The sequence below is a fragment of the Cuculus canorus genome, chromosome 5 (genome assembly GCF_017976375.1).
Source record: "Cuculus canorus isolate bCucCan1 chromosome 5, bCucCan1.pri, whole genome shotgun sequence".
Classification (NCBI taxonomy): Eukaryota; Metazoa; Chordata; class Aves; order Cuculiformes; family Cuculidae; genus Cuculus; species Cuculus canorus.
The window spans coordinates 57,795,877-57,811,949 of NC_071405.1; the positions used below are offsets into that span (position 1 = coordinate 57,795,877).

The 16,073-nt window shown below is 37.5% G+C and overlaps 1 protein-coding gene across 24 annotated transcripts in view; it reads right to left on the reverse strand.

Moving 5' to 3' along the window:
• Positions 1–16,073, reverse strand: part of GPHN (gephyrin) — a 289,546-nt gene that overhangs the window by 93,473 nt on the left and 180,000 nt on the right. For 14 of the 24 annotated variants that reach the window (XM_054067584.1, XM_054067593.1, XM_054067592.1 and 11 more), the window contains 4 exons: positions 13,642–13,708; positions 9,214–9,486; positions 7,923–8,030; positions 2,627–2,761 (listed from right to left, as the gene is read on the reverse strand). In XM_054067584.1, the coding sequence (XP_053923559.1) occupies positions 2,627–2,761; positions 7,923–8,030; positions 9,214–9,486; positions 13,642–13,708 (583 nt within the window). The remainder of the gene's footprint in view (positions 1–2,626; positions 2,762–7,922; positions 8,031–9,213; positions 9,487–13,641; positions 13,709–16,073) is intronic. The other 10 variants (XM_054067590.1, XM_054067585.1, XM_054067588.1 and 7 more) reach the window with 1 other exon arrangement.

Here is a 16,073-nt window from a genome sequence, read left to right on the forward strand (position 1 = left end):
TCTCTCTCTATATAAATAACATTAGGTTTTCCAAACTAGAATTATTAAAAGGTAAATAATTCTCCTGGTAGATCAGTCAGGAGTATTAGTAGTGCACTCTCCCAGACCTTTACTCCAATAACCCCATGCTTTAGTAACCTGCTACTTACATTCATTCAATAGTGGTGCTCCTGTCATTGCAGAAGTTTGATTTTTTTTTATGACAGACACAAACAACTTCGTGCTACTCAGCAAATTCAGTGAGAGAGAGATTTAAGGGTTTATGTACACTTAGGACAAAAAAATCACAACAAGAAAATGGTACAACATAATAAACTGGAATATGTAGTTGACAAAGAAATACAGTGCCACTAGCTCTATGGCTAGAGCACCACTCCAAACAATATAAATAATCAAAGAAAATTAATTTTTTTTTTTTGAAACTTCCTCTCCTTTGTTTCATTTCATTTATACATGCTTTGGATCCCTGAAATCAGTTCCTAAACCAGCAAATGAGAATACTGAAAAGATACACACTCGCAGATAAAAGAAGCAAAATCCACCCTGGAATATCAACTGGATGCTGAAGTACAATTTATTTGTATTCTCACTACTGTGTGGATCAAGAGGTCCAGTCTAATTGTCCATACTGCATTATTAGAAAGCCAAGATTCAGAAGGAAAAACACCGGAAGTAAAGACATTCAGAGACAGATCGACAATCTTGAAGAATATGAATGAACCATATGTCTTGACAAATTCAGATGACTTTTGAGAACTTGAGTGTACTAAAAAGAACTGAACAAAAAAGGTAATGAATAGTTTGGGTTTTTTTGAAGTGATACGTAAAATGAACCAAGAACTCTCTAAGTACCAAAGCAACTTATACTTTTGTGCAAAATCCAACCTCTAGGTAGTAAGAACAGATCACCCTTTGAGATCACCCTTTGAGTCCATTTTCCTTTTGGGCTTTCCTAGCTCCTTCCCTGTATCAGCTTGTACCACACACTTTGGAAAGATACCACAGAAAAGCTAGACTGGCTAGATGTTGCATGGCAATTTCTGTTCTAAAAGTGCTGTGGTCTCCTACATTTTCAATAAAATCTGATTTTACAATAATACTTTAAAAATAGGGCTTAACGTGAAATACCAAAGCAGCATCCAATTATGATAACAGCTCACCTAAACTAATTTCCCAAAAACGAGTTTCAGATTTTTCATCTGCTTCAAAGTTCTTATAGTTTCCTCCTGTAATTTCTGAATTTTTGAAGAGAGTCTAGAGGAGTACATCCTGTTTCACAACAGATAATCTTTACTCCTTCCCGTTGTGATAACCTTCCTGAAAATATATAGGTTTCATCTGGAGCTATTTCTTAGCTGTGTTGACTCTGTTTTTACGCCTGGTATTCTTTGGTTTTCTTTGGACACTTTTGTTTTGTCAACAGGCATAAAACTCAGTGCAGTTTCTCTGTTTTGTATTGTTCTTCTGCTGTGAGCGTTCTAACGTAAAAAGCTCTGAGGTTTTATTTTCAAACCATGAGACAAGTGACAAACGTTTAGGAAAAACGTGAAGGAGCTGCTTGCAGATAGAATTCACTGAATATTTTCTTAAGAAAAGTAGACTATATAGTGAATTTGAAGTATTCTGTCCATCAGAATAATTTCAATTCTATTACAGTGAAGGTGAGTACCACATAAAACAACTCCATAGGATAAACCAAAACATTTCTGTGGGTGGTTGCCAATAAATCTTGTTTGCTGACAGAAAAGAAAAAGACAGTAGGAAAGAAGAGCTAGCAGATGCTGGCAATCACTTTAGCAAGCAGAATAATCTTCAAGGATCATGAATTAGATGAGGAAGAATCCTATTTTTTTGCCATCTGCTACGGGTCTATTAGTATGTCAGCATCTGGTGCCACAGAAAGATCTTTGTGATGTGAATGCACAGAGAGAATTCAGACAGTTTTCTTCTGCTAAAAGGAATCCTGCTGAAGGTAAACATTACAGGCCTTGCCACTGGTCAATTCATTTAGTTTTTGATGTATGTTATTTAAAGTTTGACAAAGAGAACATTATCTAGAGTTCACCTCAATGATTAAGTCGTATAGCATAATCAGTAAGAACTTAGTAATAATCCCACAAGGTTGGCATTAAAACTTTCTTTCTATTCAATTTGGTCTGTTTTTTGTTTCCAAATGTCAGGCAGCAAATATCTAAGTTTAAGCAAAACCAGTTGGCTTGAAAGTGTCTTAAACCAAACAATAACAAAGTAGGGCACAGAACTGCCCCAGCCCCGGCTTGAAATTTGCACATACATTTTGTCAACAAAGCACTACATGCTTAACGTTGTTACTGAACGGCAGGATTATCTATGTTCCTGGGGATATTCAAAACATTCAAGGTGTAAACAATTTTATATTCATGATTGATATTGCATGAGATTACATGTAACTTCAGTAACCACTGGTGGACCCACATATTAAATCGTGCAACAGCACAGATGGAATGAACTATACTGTCTTATATTCATCTCTTACTTAGAATTATACAACCTGGCATGCAAACCAACCTTGTTCAGCAGAGGTAATGCATTTATCTGATAGATCATACGTTTGAGCACGGAGCTTGCAAGGCATAGATGTACTTACTTTTGGTGTTGGGCAAGATGCAGTGGAGAGACGAGAGGTGGCCTGGGCACGAGGTGATTCTGAAGGAGTAGTACTGAGGGAAGCTGTATCACGTGGGAGCACCTGAACACCACGAGAAATGATGGAATCTGGGATCTTAAAAAGAATAGAGATGGAATTAACAGTAAAAATTAAGTATTTAAAGCTTACTCAAAACCTTATATCAAAAAAGCAGGAATACTCCACTCCTCAGTTTGCATACCTCCTCATATGCAGTGCTGGCAGTGGTTAGTGGCATGTTCTCATAATTCCAGTAACAAATACCCAGCAAATAAATAAGATCATATTCTAACTGAAGTAGCATAGAACATACTACTTGTCCTGAAGAAAACTATGAAGGTTTTGTTAGTGATGATTTTTTTCAGGAAGGGCCACAAAGGTGATTAAGGGACTGGCACATATCTCTTACGCGGTAAGGCTGAGAGACTTGAGTCTGTTTAGCCTGGAAAAGAGAAGGCTGAGAGAGGATCTTAGAGGTGTCCCTCGGGCATCCATATTTGGACTGGTATTGTTTAATATCTTCATCAATGACACGGACAGTGGGATCGAGTGCTCCCTCAGCAAGTCTGCAGATCAAAATAAGTGGTGAGGCTGATGTGCCTGAGGGAGCGGATGCCATCCTGAGGAACTTGGACAAACTTGAGAAGTAGGCCCATGTGAACTTCTTGAGGTTTACCAAGGCCAAGTGCACCTGGGCAGCGGCAACCCCTGGTATGCATATAGGCCAGACAATGAAGAGATGGAGAGCAATCTTGCAGAGAAGGACTTAGGGTACTGGTGGATGAAAAGCTGGACATGAGACAGCAATGTGCGCTCACAGCCCAGAAGGCCAACTGTGTCCTGGGCTGCATCAAAAGAAGCGTGGCCAGCAGGTTGAGGGAGGTGATTCTGCCCCTCTACTCTGCTCTGGTGAGATCTCACCTGGAAACTGCAAGAAAGACATGGACCTGTTGGAGTAGGTCCAGAGGAAGGCCAAAAAAATAATCATAGAAATGGAACACCTCTTCTATGAGGAAAGACTGAGAGAGCACGACTCATTCAGCCTGCGGAACAGAAGGCTCTGGGAAGACCTTATTGCAACCCATCAGTACGTAAAGGGGGCCTACAAGCATGATGGGGATGGACTTCTTAGTAGGCTTGTTGTGATAGGACATGGTCTAATTGTTCTAAACAAAATGAGGGTAGATTCTAGATAAAAGGAAGACATTTTTTACAACGAGGGTGGTTGAAACCCTGGAACAAGTTGCCCAGGGAGGTGGCAGATGCCCTATCCCTGGAAATATTCAAGGTCAGGCTAGATGGGGCTCTGAGCAACCTGACTGAGTTGGAGATATCCCTGCTCACTGCAGGGGAGGTGCACTAGATGACCTTTAAAGCTCCCTTCCAACACAAACTATCCTATGATTCTATTCTACGATTTATTTCTAAGCTAGAATTTTAGGAACAGATCCTTTAGCTGGTAATATTAAACCATTGAAATAAATGGAATAACACCAACTTACAACAGTGAGAAAGTAGTCTTATTTTCAGTTATAAAGGCAAATCATTATTTTTTATCTTCTGCCTCTTCTGTTCAGTTTTATCACCAGTTCCAAATAAAAGAGGTAGAAGAATGCATTGAAGAATAAAGCTTTTCTTAGCTTCAATACACTGAGTCTTAGAAACTCTATTTTTCTTATTACTGCAGTATGTGCGCCAAGTCAGGCAGATATCTCCCAGGCTTTAAAATTTACTGGACTGCTAGTTTAACATGATGTTCAAGTTCCAAGAAAACTATCAAAAGAACCCTCACGTTTGGTGGGAAAAGCAGTGGCAGACAATGAAAGGAAGCAAGAAATGAAGATTCTGTGACAAGTCAAATCACTAACACTGCACAGGATATTTTTTTTAATGGAGATGCTGTACCCAGTCTTCATATAAGCATTTTAAGCATTCTTGCCTAGTAAGACTTTAGGGCAAATAGAAGCCACTGGAAAGGAAATCCTTTCAGGAACAAGTTTGAATCCTAGCTTTATTAATAAACACTGCTGCACCCCCAGGACCACTGTCAGGATACTAAGACAGCTTTGTAGCTTATCTCTGTGCAGTTAAATGACCAATCTTAAGGCTCATGTCATTAAATACTGGTTATTTTATGTTGTTTTTCTTAACTTTCATTAACTTCTGTGGTTCTCATCTATACATAATGACTATGCCTAGCTTAGCAACCTTGACTTAGAGACACTGGGTTATGACCTAAGGGATTGTATTTCTCCATAAAAACTGCTCCACATATTAGAGTTTCTCATATTTATAACCTGTTTATAAGTTGTGTGGAAACAAATCTTATTCTAAGTGTGGCACTGACTGCTTGCTTTCTCCTCTACTCTTGTGTTTCTAGACTGACAGTATAGTTTTCGAGTCAACTGCTGTCGGCGTTTAAAAAAACTCAAGTTTCTTCAGAAGATGGTTCAAGACTCAGTAACTTGTGCTGCTATTTCCACTATAAATAATAAAACCAGCAGCTTCTCTTCACTACAGAGACTATGCTGGAGATATCTTCCTCTCTAGAAACAGTGCCTAACTGGCCTCTACTTCGAGTATTCTGATTTGCAAATGGCATCTTAGAGACGTACTAAGAAGACAGGTAAACAGGGACAACGATATTCTGATCATGCAAACAGTTTGTAGTCAGAAGCATCATTTCCCTTCTGATATCTCGTCTTAATTATATTAAACACAAAAAGAAGCTGACATCTCTAAGTTTTACATTAGCATAGCTCCAATATTAACTACAACTTTTAATAGTTCCTTTTAATCTTCATCACTAAGGACAATAGAGTAAAAAATTACATTTTGATAAAGGTATAAAATATAAAAGGACATAATAAAAGAAAGAATAGTTTTAAGTCTTCAAATAAGACTTTTTCCTTACCCTCCACTGACAAAAAGCTGCACATATTTTTCTACAATTGCATATGGATCCAAACAAAAAACTCTCCCTGCAACAAAGTTACTGAAACAATTCCAGTCTCCATTCAAATGCTTGTGAAGTACTAATTCTTGCCTGTGAGAAAACTAAAATTTAAGTAAAAATTTTAGCTGGGACATTAATCAGAAAAGGAAGCTGAAAATAAAGAGAAAAGATGGTTCTAAGCATTTTATTTCAATAAGAGTTATTCCCTAATCACTACCTTTACAGAAAATACAGTTGCCATTTCCATGCATATATGGTATGTGCTATGGGGAATGTCTCTTTTTTTCTCAGCTACGTTTAATAACTTTTTTCTTCAAAATTAAATTTGGGCAATCTAAGTCTCTAATCAAGGCAACTTCTTGCTCAGCCTGTTAAAGGGGCTGATAAACCCATGAGAAATTTCAGTGTTTCCTGGAGTCTGGAAATCCGCAAAAAAGAAGGGCAGAAAAATTACTGCGTTTTTGATAATGTTTTTTTCCCCCTAATTTAAACTTTAACAAAGTCACACTCTGAGTATTTATCATATCTTCCCACAAAATTTTTAAAGTTTATTTTCCATTTTCAAACAAAATTAATAGAGAGTAGAGGTCTCAAAACTCTAAATGGGGTACTATAAAACTAAGTTCAGTGAAAACAGTTTCTGTTTGCACTAGCTGGAGTGGAAAACTTGTTGCAACATACTAACTGAGACAGAAAAGAATGAAGTGACAGAAAAAGACATCCACCATATCTATCAGTTATTGCTTCTACAATTTTTATCTGATATGATCTTTTTCAGAAGAACCATTATATTGGTTTAAATATTTGTATTTTTTGATTAGAGAACTAAGTGTTGACAGGAAGGGGAAAAAGGAAAAGACATAAGCTCTTTTATTCTCTTTTGCCCAGGACTGGAACAAAGACTGACAGTGCTGCTGAGGTACTAAGAAAAGAAGCTGTAGATGGAAATTACTATGAATATTATACAAAAGCAAAAATGTCTTAAAAACGTAGAGAAAGGATACTTAAAAAAACCAGCAGGTTTCTGAAAAACTAGCTAGTTCCTGCTCCGAGTTTGAAGATCTGATTTGGATGCATAAAACATTAGCTCAAGAGTAATTTGCAAAAGGGCACAGAGGCCCAGACGACAGTTTAACAGTGTGCTTCAGGGAGGCTGAATTCACTGTTCTACTGATACTAAAGAATATTGTGCTAATTCAAGTTTAGTAATCTCAACTCAAAAAAATGAAACTACTGCAAGAAATGTGTGTGCACATATGTATGCACAGCTTTATCGTAAGGTCTGTGAACTTCAAAGCCTTCACACTTCCTATGTGACTTTTCAAGAGACACAGTCTGCTTTAAATACAGAGGTGTTATGCTATTTGATTTATGGTTTAGGTTACTATTTGCCTAAGGGAACAAGAAAGTACAGATTCTGGTCATCAAATCTAGTGACATATTTCCCCAAGAACTTACACCCCATGTTCTGGCTGACATGTAATGAATGGGTCAAACAGCACAACCTTCCTTGGGTCAAGTGCCTTCCTCAGGTTTCTTTAATCTAAAGTTAAGAATACACTAAATTACATTTCTTTCTTGATGATACTGTGGCCATTTATCTATCCTGATTCAAGCCTAGACTAAATCTTTGGGAGACTGAAAATATAGTATTTTGTTAGAGTCCAAGTTATAACCTTGGGGTTATAATAACCTAAGTCCTTTTTACTATTTATTGCAAAAGTTAACTACTATTCACTAAAATCCAGTAATTTATAGTAGTAGTCCAGTGTACCCTGACTTCTCAAGTTTTTTCTTCTGTTTTTGAAAAATTCTGCTTCTAAATAGAATACAAAACAAGAGGAGAAAGCAAGTGATGAAAGCAAACTATGAACATCCAGTGCAAATGCTGTATTTGACAAACAAACTACTTAGGGAAAAAGCAAAGCAAGGCAAAAGAAGGGGGAAAAGTTACCAAAATTTCATAGCTCTAAAGCAGTAATTTTAGCAGATTATTTTAACTATTTTCAATTATTGAGTATGTTAGATGATTAAACTGATCACTAGTAAGAAATACAGGCTTTATAGCAATGATTATCTCAGCAGCCAAATGATTCAAAGTGACAGTGCACAGGAACTTTACCTTGTTTACCCCTGCACCTTAAACAGAATATTTTTCTGCAGCATGTTCTCTAAAAGACAGCACTGATGCGTCTTTGTTAAGAAAACAAACAACACTGTCTGTTCACACAGTAGACTAGGAGGCAGGCAATGTATTTTTAGCTACTGTTAGTGCAAAAGCCTCTTGGAAGCATCTCTTACCGGTTCTCCTGCACTGCCTGCTGCGGGATGGCAATAATTGATGAGACCAGGGATGGGCTGTTCACCTTTTGCCATGATAACAGCTGAACTGGTGTAGGATGGATGTTTCTAATGCACAACACATAACAGCTATGAATACAGTGACAGGAAAACATGAAACTACACAAGCAAATGACTGAAGGGGAATGAGGTGAAAGTAAGTGTGACACTGAAATGCCAAGCTCACATGAACACAGTCAGTTTAGATCTCAGGTATTTTCTGCCTTCAAAAATTGCATATACTGTTTAACTTTACCTATAAAAAAAAAGAATCCATTTAAGATTTTAATTAATAAAAACTGAAGCTTGCAAGTGACAATTACCAACTGCAATCTCCAACTGCAGCTGTCTTTCAAATGTCAAGATGTCTTGGATCTGATTTACAATTTTGGAGTTAGAATGTTGCTGCTTTGGTTTAGGAATTGTTTAGTATCAGTTTGTGTACAGTTAGACTTTCAATTCCCATGATAGGTATTAAAAGTGCAATTTGTGGAGTGACTATAGAGCAAAGCAGTTTGAAAATAAACCTTTCCAAACACACAGGAAACTTTGTCGTCTCATTTGAAGACCAGAGACATAAAAACGAGGTGGACACTTACATGTTGCTTCAAATAATGTCTTTCTTTGGAAAATATTTAAAATTTGAACTGAAATAATCTGTGAGTTGTATCTAAGTTTTTCCTTTTGTAGCATTAAATTTATTATTTTGGTTTGAATAATGTTGATCTATGATTACTGATTAAGCATAGCTATAAAGACATATAGTTTTCTGGTAGATTTTCACATCTCTGATGTGGATATGCACAATTGAATACAGTAGTCTGGATAGCACATTACTTAAAAAGTATAACAAACAGGTAGCAGGTTATCAATGTTTTTAGAAACCAACATTTTCTTTTCAAAACAGATATCATGGCTTAGAAAATGTTGCGTTTCCTTAATATGCCACCTACTGGAGTTTGCGTGTTCGGCGTGAGTTCTTTGAATTAAAGAAACCCACTGTCACATCAGAATGGCATCATGAAAATAGACATTATTGTCAAGATAATATATCTCCCACTGAAACTTGAGATCACCTACTGAAACAGTATTAATATATTTTTATGAAGCTATATTTCTACAGAACATACCTAAGATACATGTGTTTGAGCACACAGCTATCAATGTATAGTCTTTAAATGGAAATGTATATGGGTGGAAAGTACCTGAGATAGAAACTAAAGAGTCTCTTAGGGAAACAAGCCAGACTCACCTTAGCTGCAATGGCTGCCGCTGTTATATGTGAAGAAGAACTGTCCTCTGTTGAGGCAACTCCACTATCCTTCTTCTCTTCCTCCTCTTCTTCACACTGTACTCCTTTGTCTTCTGTCTGCTTGTGAGGGCTGGTGGTTGGAGGAGGAGAAAGAGGGGGTGGTGGTGAAGGCAGATCTTCAAGCTCATCATGTACCTCCTTTACTTTTACAATGGCATCCCGCAAAAGATCAATGGCGTGAGGTAGGGCTGGCAGTATAAACTGAAAGCATTCCTATGCACAACAAGAAGAGAAATGATCATGAAAAGTTGCCTGCAGAAGTAAAAAGAGATCTTTCAGATTTACTCTTAAAAGATATTCGGGATTTAGATGTATCTTTTCACCTGATCATAAATAAAATCTTAAATGCCCTGTGCAATTGCTGATACAAGGTAAATAAACAAACTCAGAACTTCAGCAGACCGCATATAAACATTAAATTACTGGGAAATTATGACACTGTCACAAGAATGAATTGCCATGGCAGTGCAGTTAGGGAACATAGGAGTAGACAGAGAAAGCTGATATGATTCCTTTTTTTTCATTTCAGTTTTGTTTCAAGCATAAGGAAGATTTTAAGAAAAGTATTCCAACATTTTAGAGTATCCAGAAAATTAGTGTTATACATTGTGTAAGCAGATACAGCAACAAATATTTTCAATAAATAAAAATTACTATCTAAACAAATTAAAGGGTAGAGCATGCATCAGAAATACTACAATTTATATAAGCCACTTTGTAAGTCAAAAACGTAACTCACAAACATTATATTTCCTCAAAGTGTCTAAATAAGAACCCACCTTTCGGTTGCTCTTTTAAGAGTAATGAAAAGTTTGACTACTTCATAAATTTATAAATTCTTTAAACATTCAATTTGGTACTCTGAACAAGTGGAATAAACTCGATAAGCATAAGATACTGTATATAACAAATATTTGTTAAGATGAATTTGTAAATATAATTAAGAATGACAACTTCTAAAGCAGCTGCAAACCTTTGAGCTACTGAGCCTCCACAGTATTATTTAAAAAATGGTTTAAAATACTAAAGCATACAACCATCGTGACTTCAGTAAAAAAGCACACCTCAACAAGTGGGAACAAAGAACAACCTGTTAACTAACCAATACTCATGCAAAAGTACACTAATGACTAACTCATCAGAGAAGCATGTTTCCCATTCCCACCACTGAAATAAAGCCTTGTTGGCTTGACTGTTGATGAATAGTTTCCCAGTAAGTACTCTGTAAGCTCCTGCTATTTGTAAAACTCATTGTTTTAGGCAATTACTAGTACAATTATGAAAATTGCTATAGATCAAATTATTTCAATGAACATCTGGTAATTTCATACTTTATCTTCTTTCATAATATTAAATACCTCTCGCAAAGCTAAAAGAAAAGAAAACAGACCAAAAAACGACAAAACCAGAAGTATTCTATAGATCTTGATCCAGTGGTACACGCCACACACACATTCTCTGGAGAAAACACATTTGGCACGCATTGGTTCATTTTGAGATGGAGCATTTACACTGCTACCACTTTGTATTAGCATTTTAATATTTTATTAATGAAATACGTATACTGTTGCAATTTCATAGCTTTATATAAACTTCAAGTTCGCAGAATACACTAAGCCGGGTGGAAGTGTGGATCTGCTGGAGGGTAGGGAGGCTCTGCAAAGGGACCTGAACAGGCTGGACCGCTGGGCTGAGACCAATGGCATGAGGTTTAACAAGGCCAAATGCCGGGTCCTGTACTTCGGGCATAAAAACCCTACACAGTCTACAGACTAGGAGAAGTCTGGGTAGAAAGCTGCCAGGAGGAGAAGGACCTGGGGGTGTTGGTTGACAGACGACTGAACATGAGCCAGCAATGTGCCCAGGTGGACAATAACGCCAATGGCATCTTGGCTTGTATCAGAAACGGGGTCACCAGCAGGTCCAGGGAGGTTATTCTCCCTCTGTACTTGGCTCTGGTGAGACTGTACCTTGAGTACTGTATTCAGTTCTGGGCCCCTCACCACAAGAAGGATGTTGAGGCTCTGGAGAGTGTCCAGAGAAGAGCAACAAAGCTGGTGAGGGGGCTGGGGAACAAGTCTTACAAGGAGCGGCTGAGACAGCTGGAGTTGTTTAGTCTGGAGAAGAGGAGGCTGAGGGGAGACCTTATTGCTCTCTACAACTACCTGAAAGGAGGTTGTGGAGAGGAGGGAGCTGGCCTCTTCTCCCAAGCGACAGCGGACAGGACAAGGGGGAATGGCCTCAAGCTCTACCAGGGGAGGTTCAGGCTGGACATCAGGAAAAAATTTTTCATGGAAAGGGTCACTGGGCACTGGAATAGGCTGCCCAGGGAGGTGGTCGGGTCACCTTCCCTGGAGGTGTTTAAGGGACAGGTGGACAAGGTGCTGAGGGGTATGGTTTAGGGAGTGTTAGGAATGGTCAGACTCAACGACCCAGTGGGTCCCTTCCAACCTAGTGATTCTATGATTCTATGATTCCTGCATGTTTAGTATAAATATGATGGAAAGGAAATTATTAAGTCATAAAAGAGAGAAATGAGAAAAATTCCTGGTAGCAACCCATCCTATTTAGTTCTTGAGATCCAGCCTGCAATGGAACAATTTTCTCTCCTATTCATCTTAAAAATCTTTGCTGAAATCTGATACTTTAATGACATTTCATATTAAAATAAATTGTGACAGAACACAGCAACATCTTGACAGGAACAAATAAATCATCAGTTTACAAAATGCTTGCTTGTGTAATGAAATCGTATTACCTTTTTTCTTTTCCAGCAGAATTACCGTTTTTATTACTTTATATTGAACTATTGTTAAAATACATACGTATACTTTTTTCATTTCTTTTCCTTATCCTCTTTCTACAATTCACCTGTCTTCACGGTCTGAGTACCGCAGGGTAAAAAATGACAACTTTTTCTGTACCTGGCATATCAGGAGTGCCACTAAACATAACAAAACCCATTAGAGATTGTAGGTTACTTCACCTCTTTCATAACTCAACAAAAAGAAGAATAGACTTCTGAAAAGATCTTTTTACAGGCGCAGTAATTGTCTAAGATGTGGGGCCCACTGCTATGTTAAATACATGTACATACCTGTGACTTCCCACTCCTAACTGGAAGAGTTTCAACTAGGTATACCCCTGGCCCACTATCCTCCAGTGCTTTTTGCATGTTTTGAAGGCTTTTTAATGTCTTTTAAATTACAAATTCTCCTTAGACTTCCTAAAAAGGCTATATGGAATGACAGAATCATAGAAAGGCTTACTGTGTCCTTGAACTGAAACATGTACCTGAAAATCGGTGATGCCTGCTTAAGATAACAGCATTCAAAACATTTCTTCTTCAGCTTGCAGTGACAGCCCACATAAACATTCTTTATTTATCTCCAGATATAACTCTTCCAAGCAATAGTGACTTCAGGGCTGTGCTGCCAAACACATTAGTAGTGCCTCCTCTGTGATTGGGTACCACTAGTTCAGAAGACACTGATAAACTACCAACGATATATTTGTTAGAGGCCAGAGGTAAAGGCATTTTTTAACAAGGCCACTGAACATAGTCTTAGCCCTGGAGACATATGTTCACGTGACCCATGGGGATCTATCTTAGCAGTTTTGCATCAGGTGTACAGTCCACTATTCAGCTAGGCAGCACTTGTGTGGAGAAAGCTGTTTTTCTGGACCTATCAGCCAACTACACAAAAAGAAAGAAAACTGGAAAGAACTTTCCTTACTTACACACAAAAAAAATTCCTCCTGATAGTAAATTGTGTTTCTCTCGGCTCTACAGTCAGAAAGTACGCCCTAAAAACATAAAGCCTAACTTTCCAATGAAGGAAGAAAACGAACTGTATAAAGGGTGTAAAGTCTGATAGCTGTACCCAAAAGATATAAAATTCCTCAAACTCTTTTAAGCAACATTCCTTTTTTTCCTTCTTGCTGACCTGACCAGAATTGAGAATATTCTTCATACTCCACCAAGTTCTACCATATACTAGGCCTTCCTCTGACTTCTGTGCGAAAAGGAATGCTTTCTTGGAAGTTGTAGACAACACAGGGATCAGGTACAGGCTGACTACAGATGAAGACGGAAGTGTAACAGATCATAAGAGTCTTCATTAGCACTGCTGGCTACAGCGACCGCTCTCTTCAACTACATGTAGTACTGTTCTGGTAACACAATGCCTTCAATCAGATCAGATATGCACTGTCCCTGACTGAGCATAATGGTGCATTCTGCTATACGCATATGTATTTCGATTCATTTTTGTAAAATTTATTGTAGTGGGTACTTTCTACCATTCAGAACAATGGGAGGTACTCATCCAGGGTCCTCAGAGGCAGATCAGTAAGAACACTTCTTACCTGTGACCCTTTCTTGCTACCTGGCAGATTAATTATGAGAGTTTTCCCTCTGATTCCACACACAGGTCTGAAAAGAAAGAAACCCACAGTCAAATTCTTGCTTGTAACTTTCTTCACTGTAAAAACAATAACAGAGCATTTAAAATAAATTCTATTATTTATTGGAACTTGTAAACTTAATTTCCCACATGCCGATCACGTTCTCATAAAAAAAACTCAGAAGAAATTGAGCAGCAAATGCATCAAACAAGGCTGACAGAGTCTAACAATTTAATTGACAGTATAAACACTGGCTAGATTTCCATAATTTTTAGATCTGTGTAGCTCCCTTAACTCTACTGCTTAGTTGTATCCACTACATTTTTCTATTCAGACATGCACAATTCCATCGTAATGTAATCATGGCATCATACACTCTCGCCAGGTGAAAATAGTGAGACATGGTGGTTGCATTAATTCAAATATGTGTTCTGTGTTTTTAAAAATGCAACATAAGAAAAGCACAGAGGGAAGTAAATCTCAAGTGAAAATTGCACTTAAGCAATTCATATTTAATTCTTCCTAACAGCCTTTTCTTCCCCCTCAAAAAAAGATTAAACCAACTATCAAAGACGGAATATTTTATTTTATTTTTTGTCTTTAGGGAACTCCTTTGTTCTTGATGCAGGGCTGAATACTTAGACATCCACGTGCTGAATGCCTTCTGTTGTTCAGTTTGCCTCTTCCTCCTTTTAGCTAAGTATTTTTCAAGGAAAACAAAAATTACTGGATTTTGTCTTGAGGTTGTAAAGAGCACCTCCTGCTTTTCTCCACTGTTTACAAAACCAGTGATGAAAAACCCAGAGCTGGGATATAAGGATAAGGAAAAGGTAAAAAAAGATAAAACCGAACCACAGAGATTCAGAGGCTACAGTTGAGAGAAACTGTAACAAACTCTTTACCAAGGAACACCACATGAGCCATAAGTGAAGACAGAATAGAAAAGAGAATAATTTCTTGATATGGCATTACCAAACATTTTGGGACGAAGGACATTGTTTGTGAGTTAGCCAGGTTCCCTGGATTTCTTCTTATACAAATAATTCTCTGATTTTGTACCACAAAATGAACTTCTGATATCACAGTCAAGCCAGTCTGAAGAGGAGTCTTCGCAGCTTGAACAATGTCTGATTCTTAGCCTCTATTTTCCCATATTCACTTCTTGCATACTGTATTCCCTCAGTTAAGAAAGAGTTCCAGGTAGATGCGGAATGCTCTAGTGCAGTGCAAAGATGAAGTGCCTGAGCTAAAGAAATGTGCTCATTACTCTTGCTGCAGTAGTCAAACTCACAAACTCAATCCAGTAAATCCCATACATGGGAAATGGTTTATGACAGATTCAAAATAAAGGAAACAGGAATTATGCACAGAGGAATTAAAATGAAGTGGAATTGTGTTCGACAGATAGCTCCTTTAGTATCTTCATCTTGGCTCTTTTATTCTGCTTTAAATAATTTCTAACTTTATAACCTAAATGACCAATTCAATCAATCAATAATAAAAAAGGACCAAACCAGTACCAATTCTCTTGAAAGCTACAAATTTTGGCTGCCAATAAACATACCTAGTGGCTCAAGATAGAAATGGAGCTGCCAAAAATTTCTCGAGAGCATGCGAAAGTAAGTAAAAGTACCCAAGAACTGCATGGCTTGCAAAAAATACTGTCTGTAGTCACAACATAAAAGCACACAAAATGTGCCAATTTGAGAGATAAATTAATGATATTCCTCCAAATGTAGAACAGTTCAAGGAGATGCTGTGGATCTCTGCCTTTTGGTGCAGTTGACAGAAGTTTTAAGAAAAAACAAAGAAGCCTGAGAAATAATAGTACAAATAGAAGCAACGGAGTGAAAGGAGAAACAGAAATTTTTTAAGGCCTAATATGATTGCATGCAGTATCTTTGTAATGTTATCTTCCATCACTGCCATCAATTACCACTGAAAGTGACTGTAGTTTAAGGGACATTTTCTTGCTACATGTACAGAAGAGTCAGGTTGCAATCCAAAATTTTGGTTCCACTACCATTACAACATTCTTTCAGTCATCCTGAGCTCACTACATCCTAAATCAAACTTGGTAGTGTCATTGAAATGGCTATCCTTTCCTTGATCAGAAATAGAACAGCTAAATTAACCTTTCTTCTCCTTGTGGTAGCATTCTGTTATCTTTTAACGTCAAATAAATACAAACTGTAATATAGAAAATTCTATCAGACAAAAAAAAATAAAATACTTGCTCATTTGGACAGAACCCGAACGTGTTAACTTGGTAATGTTGCTCTTTCAGATATGCAATACATGACAAGAAATGTTTTAAAATAACTTGTAAAATCACTGAACTTCTCACCTAAATGTTCTTTAAAAATGCAAGTTTCTGAATACAAAGTTGCAGA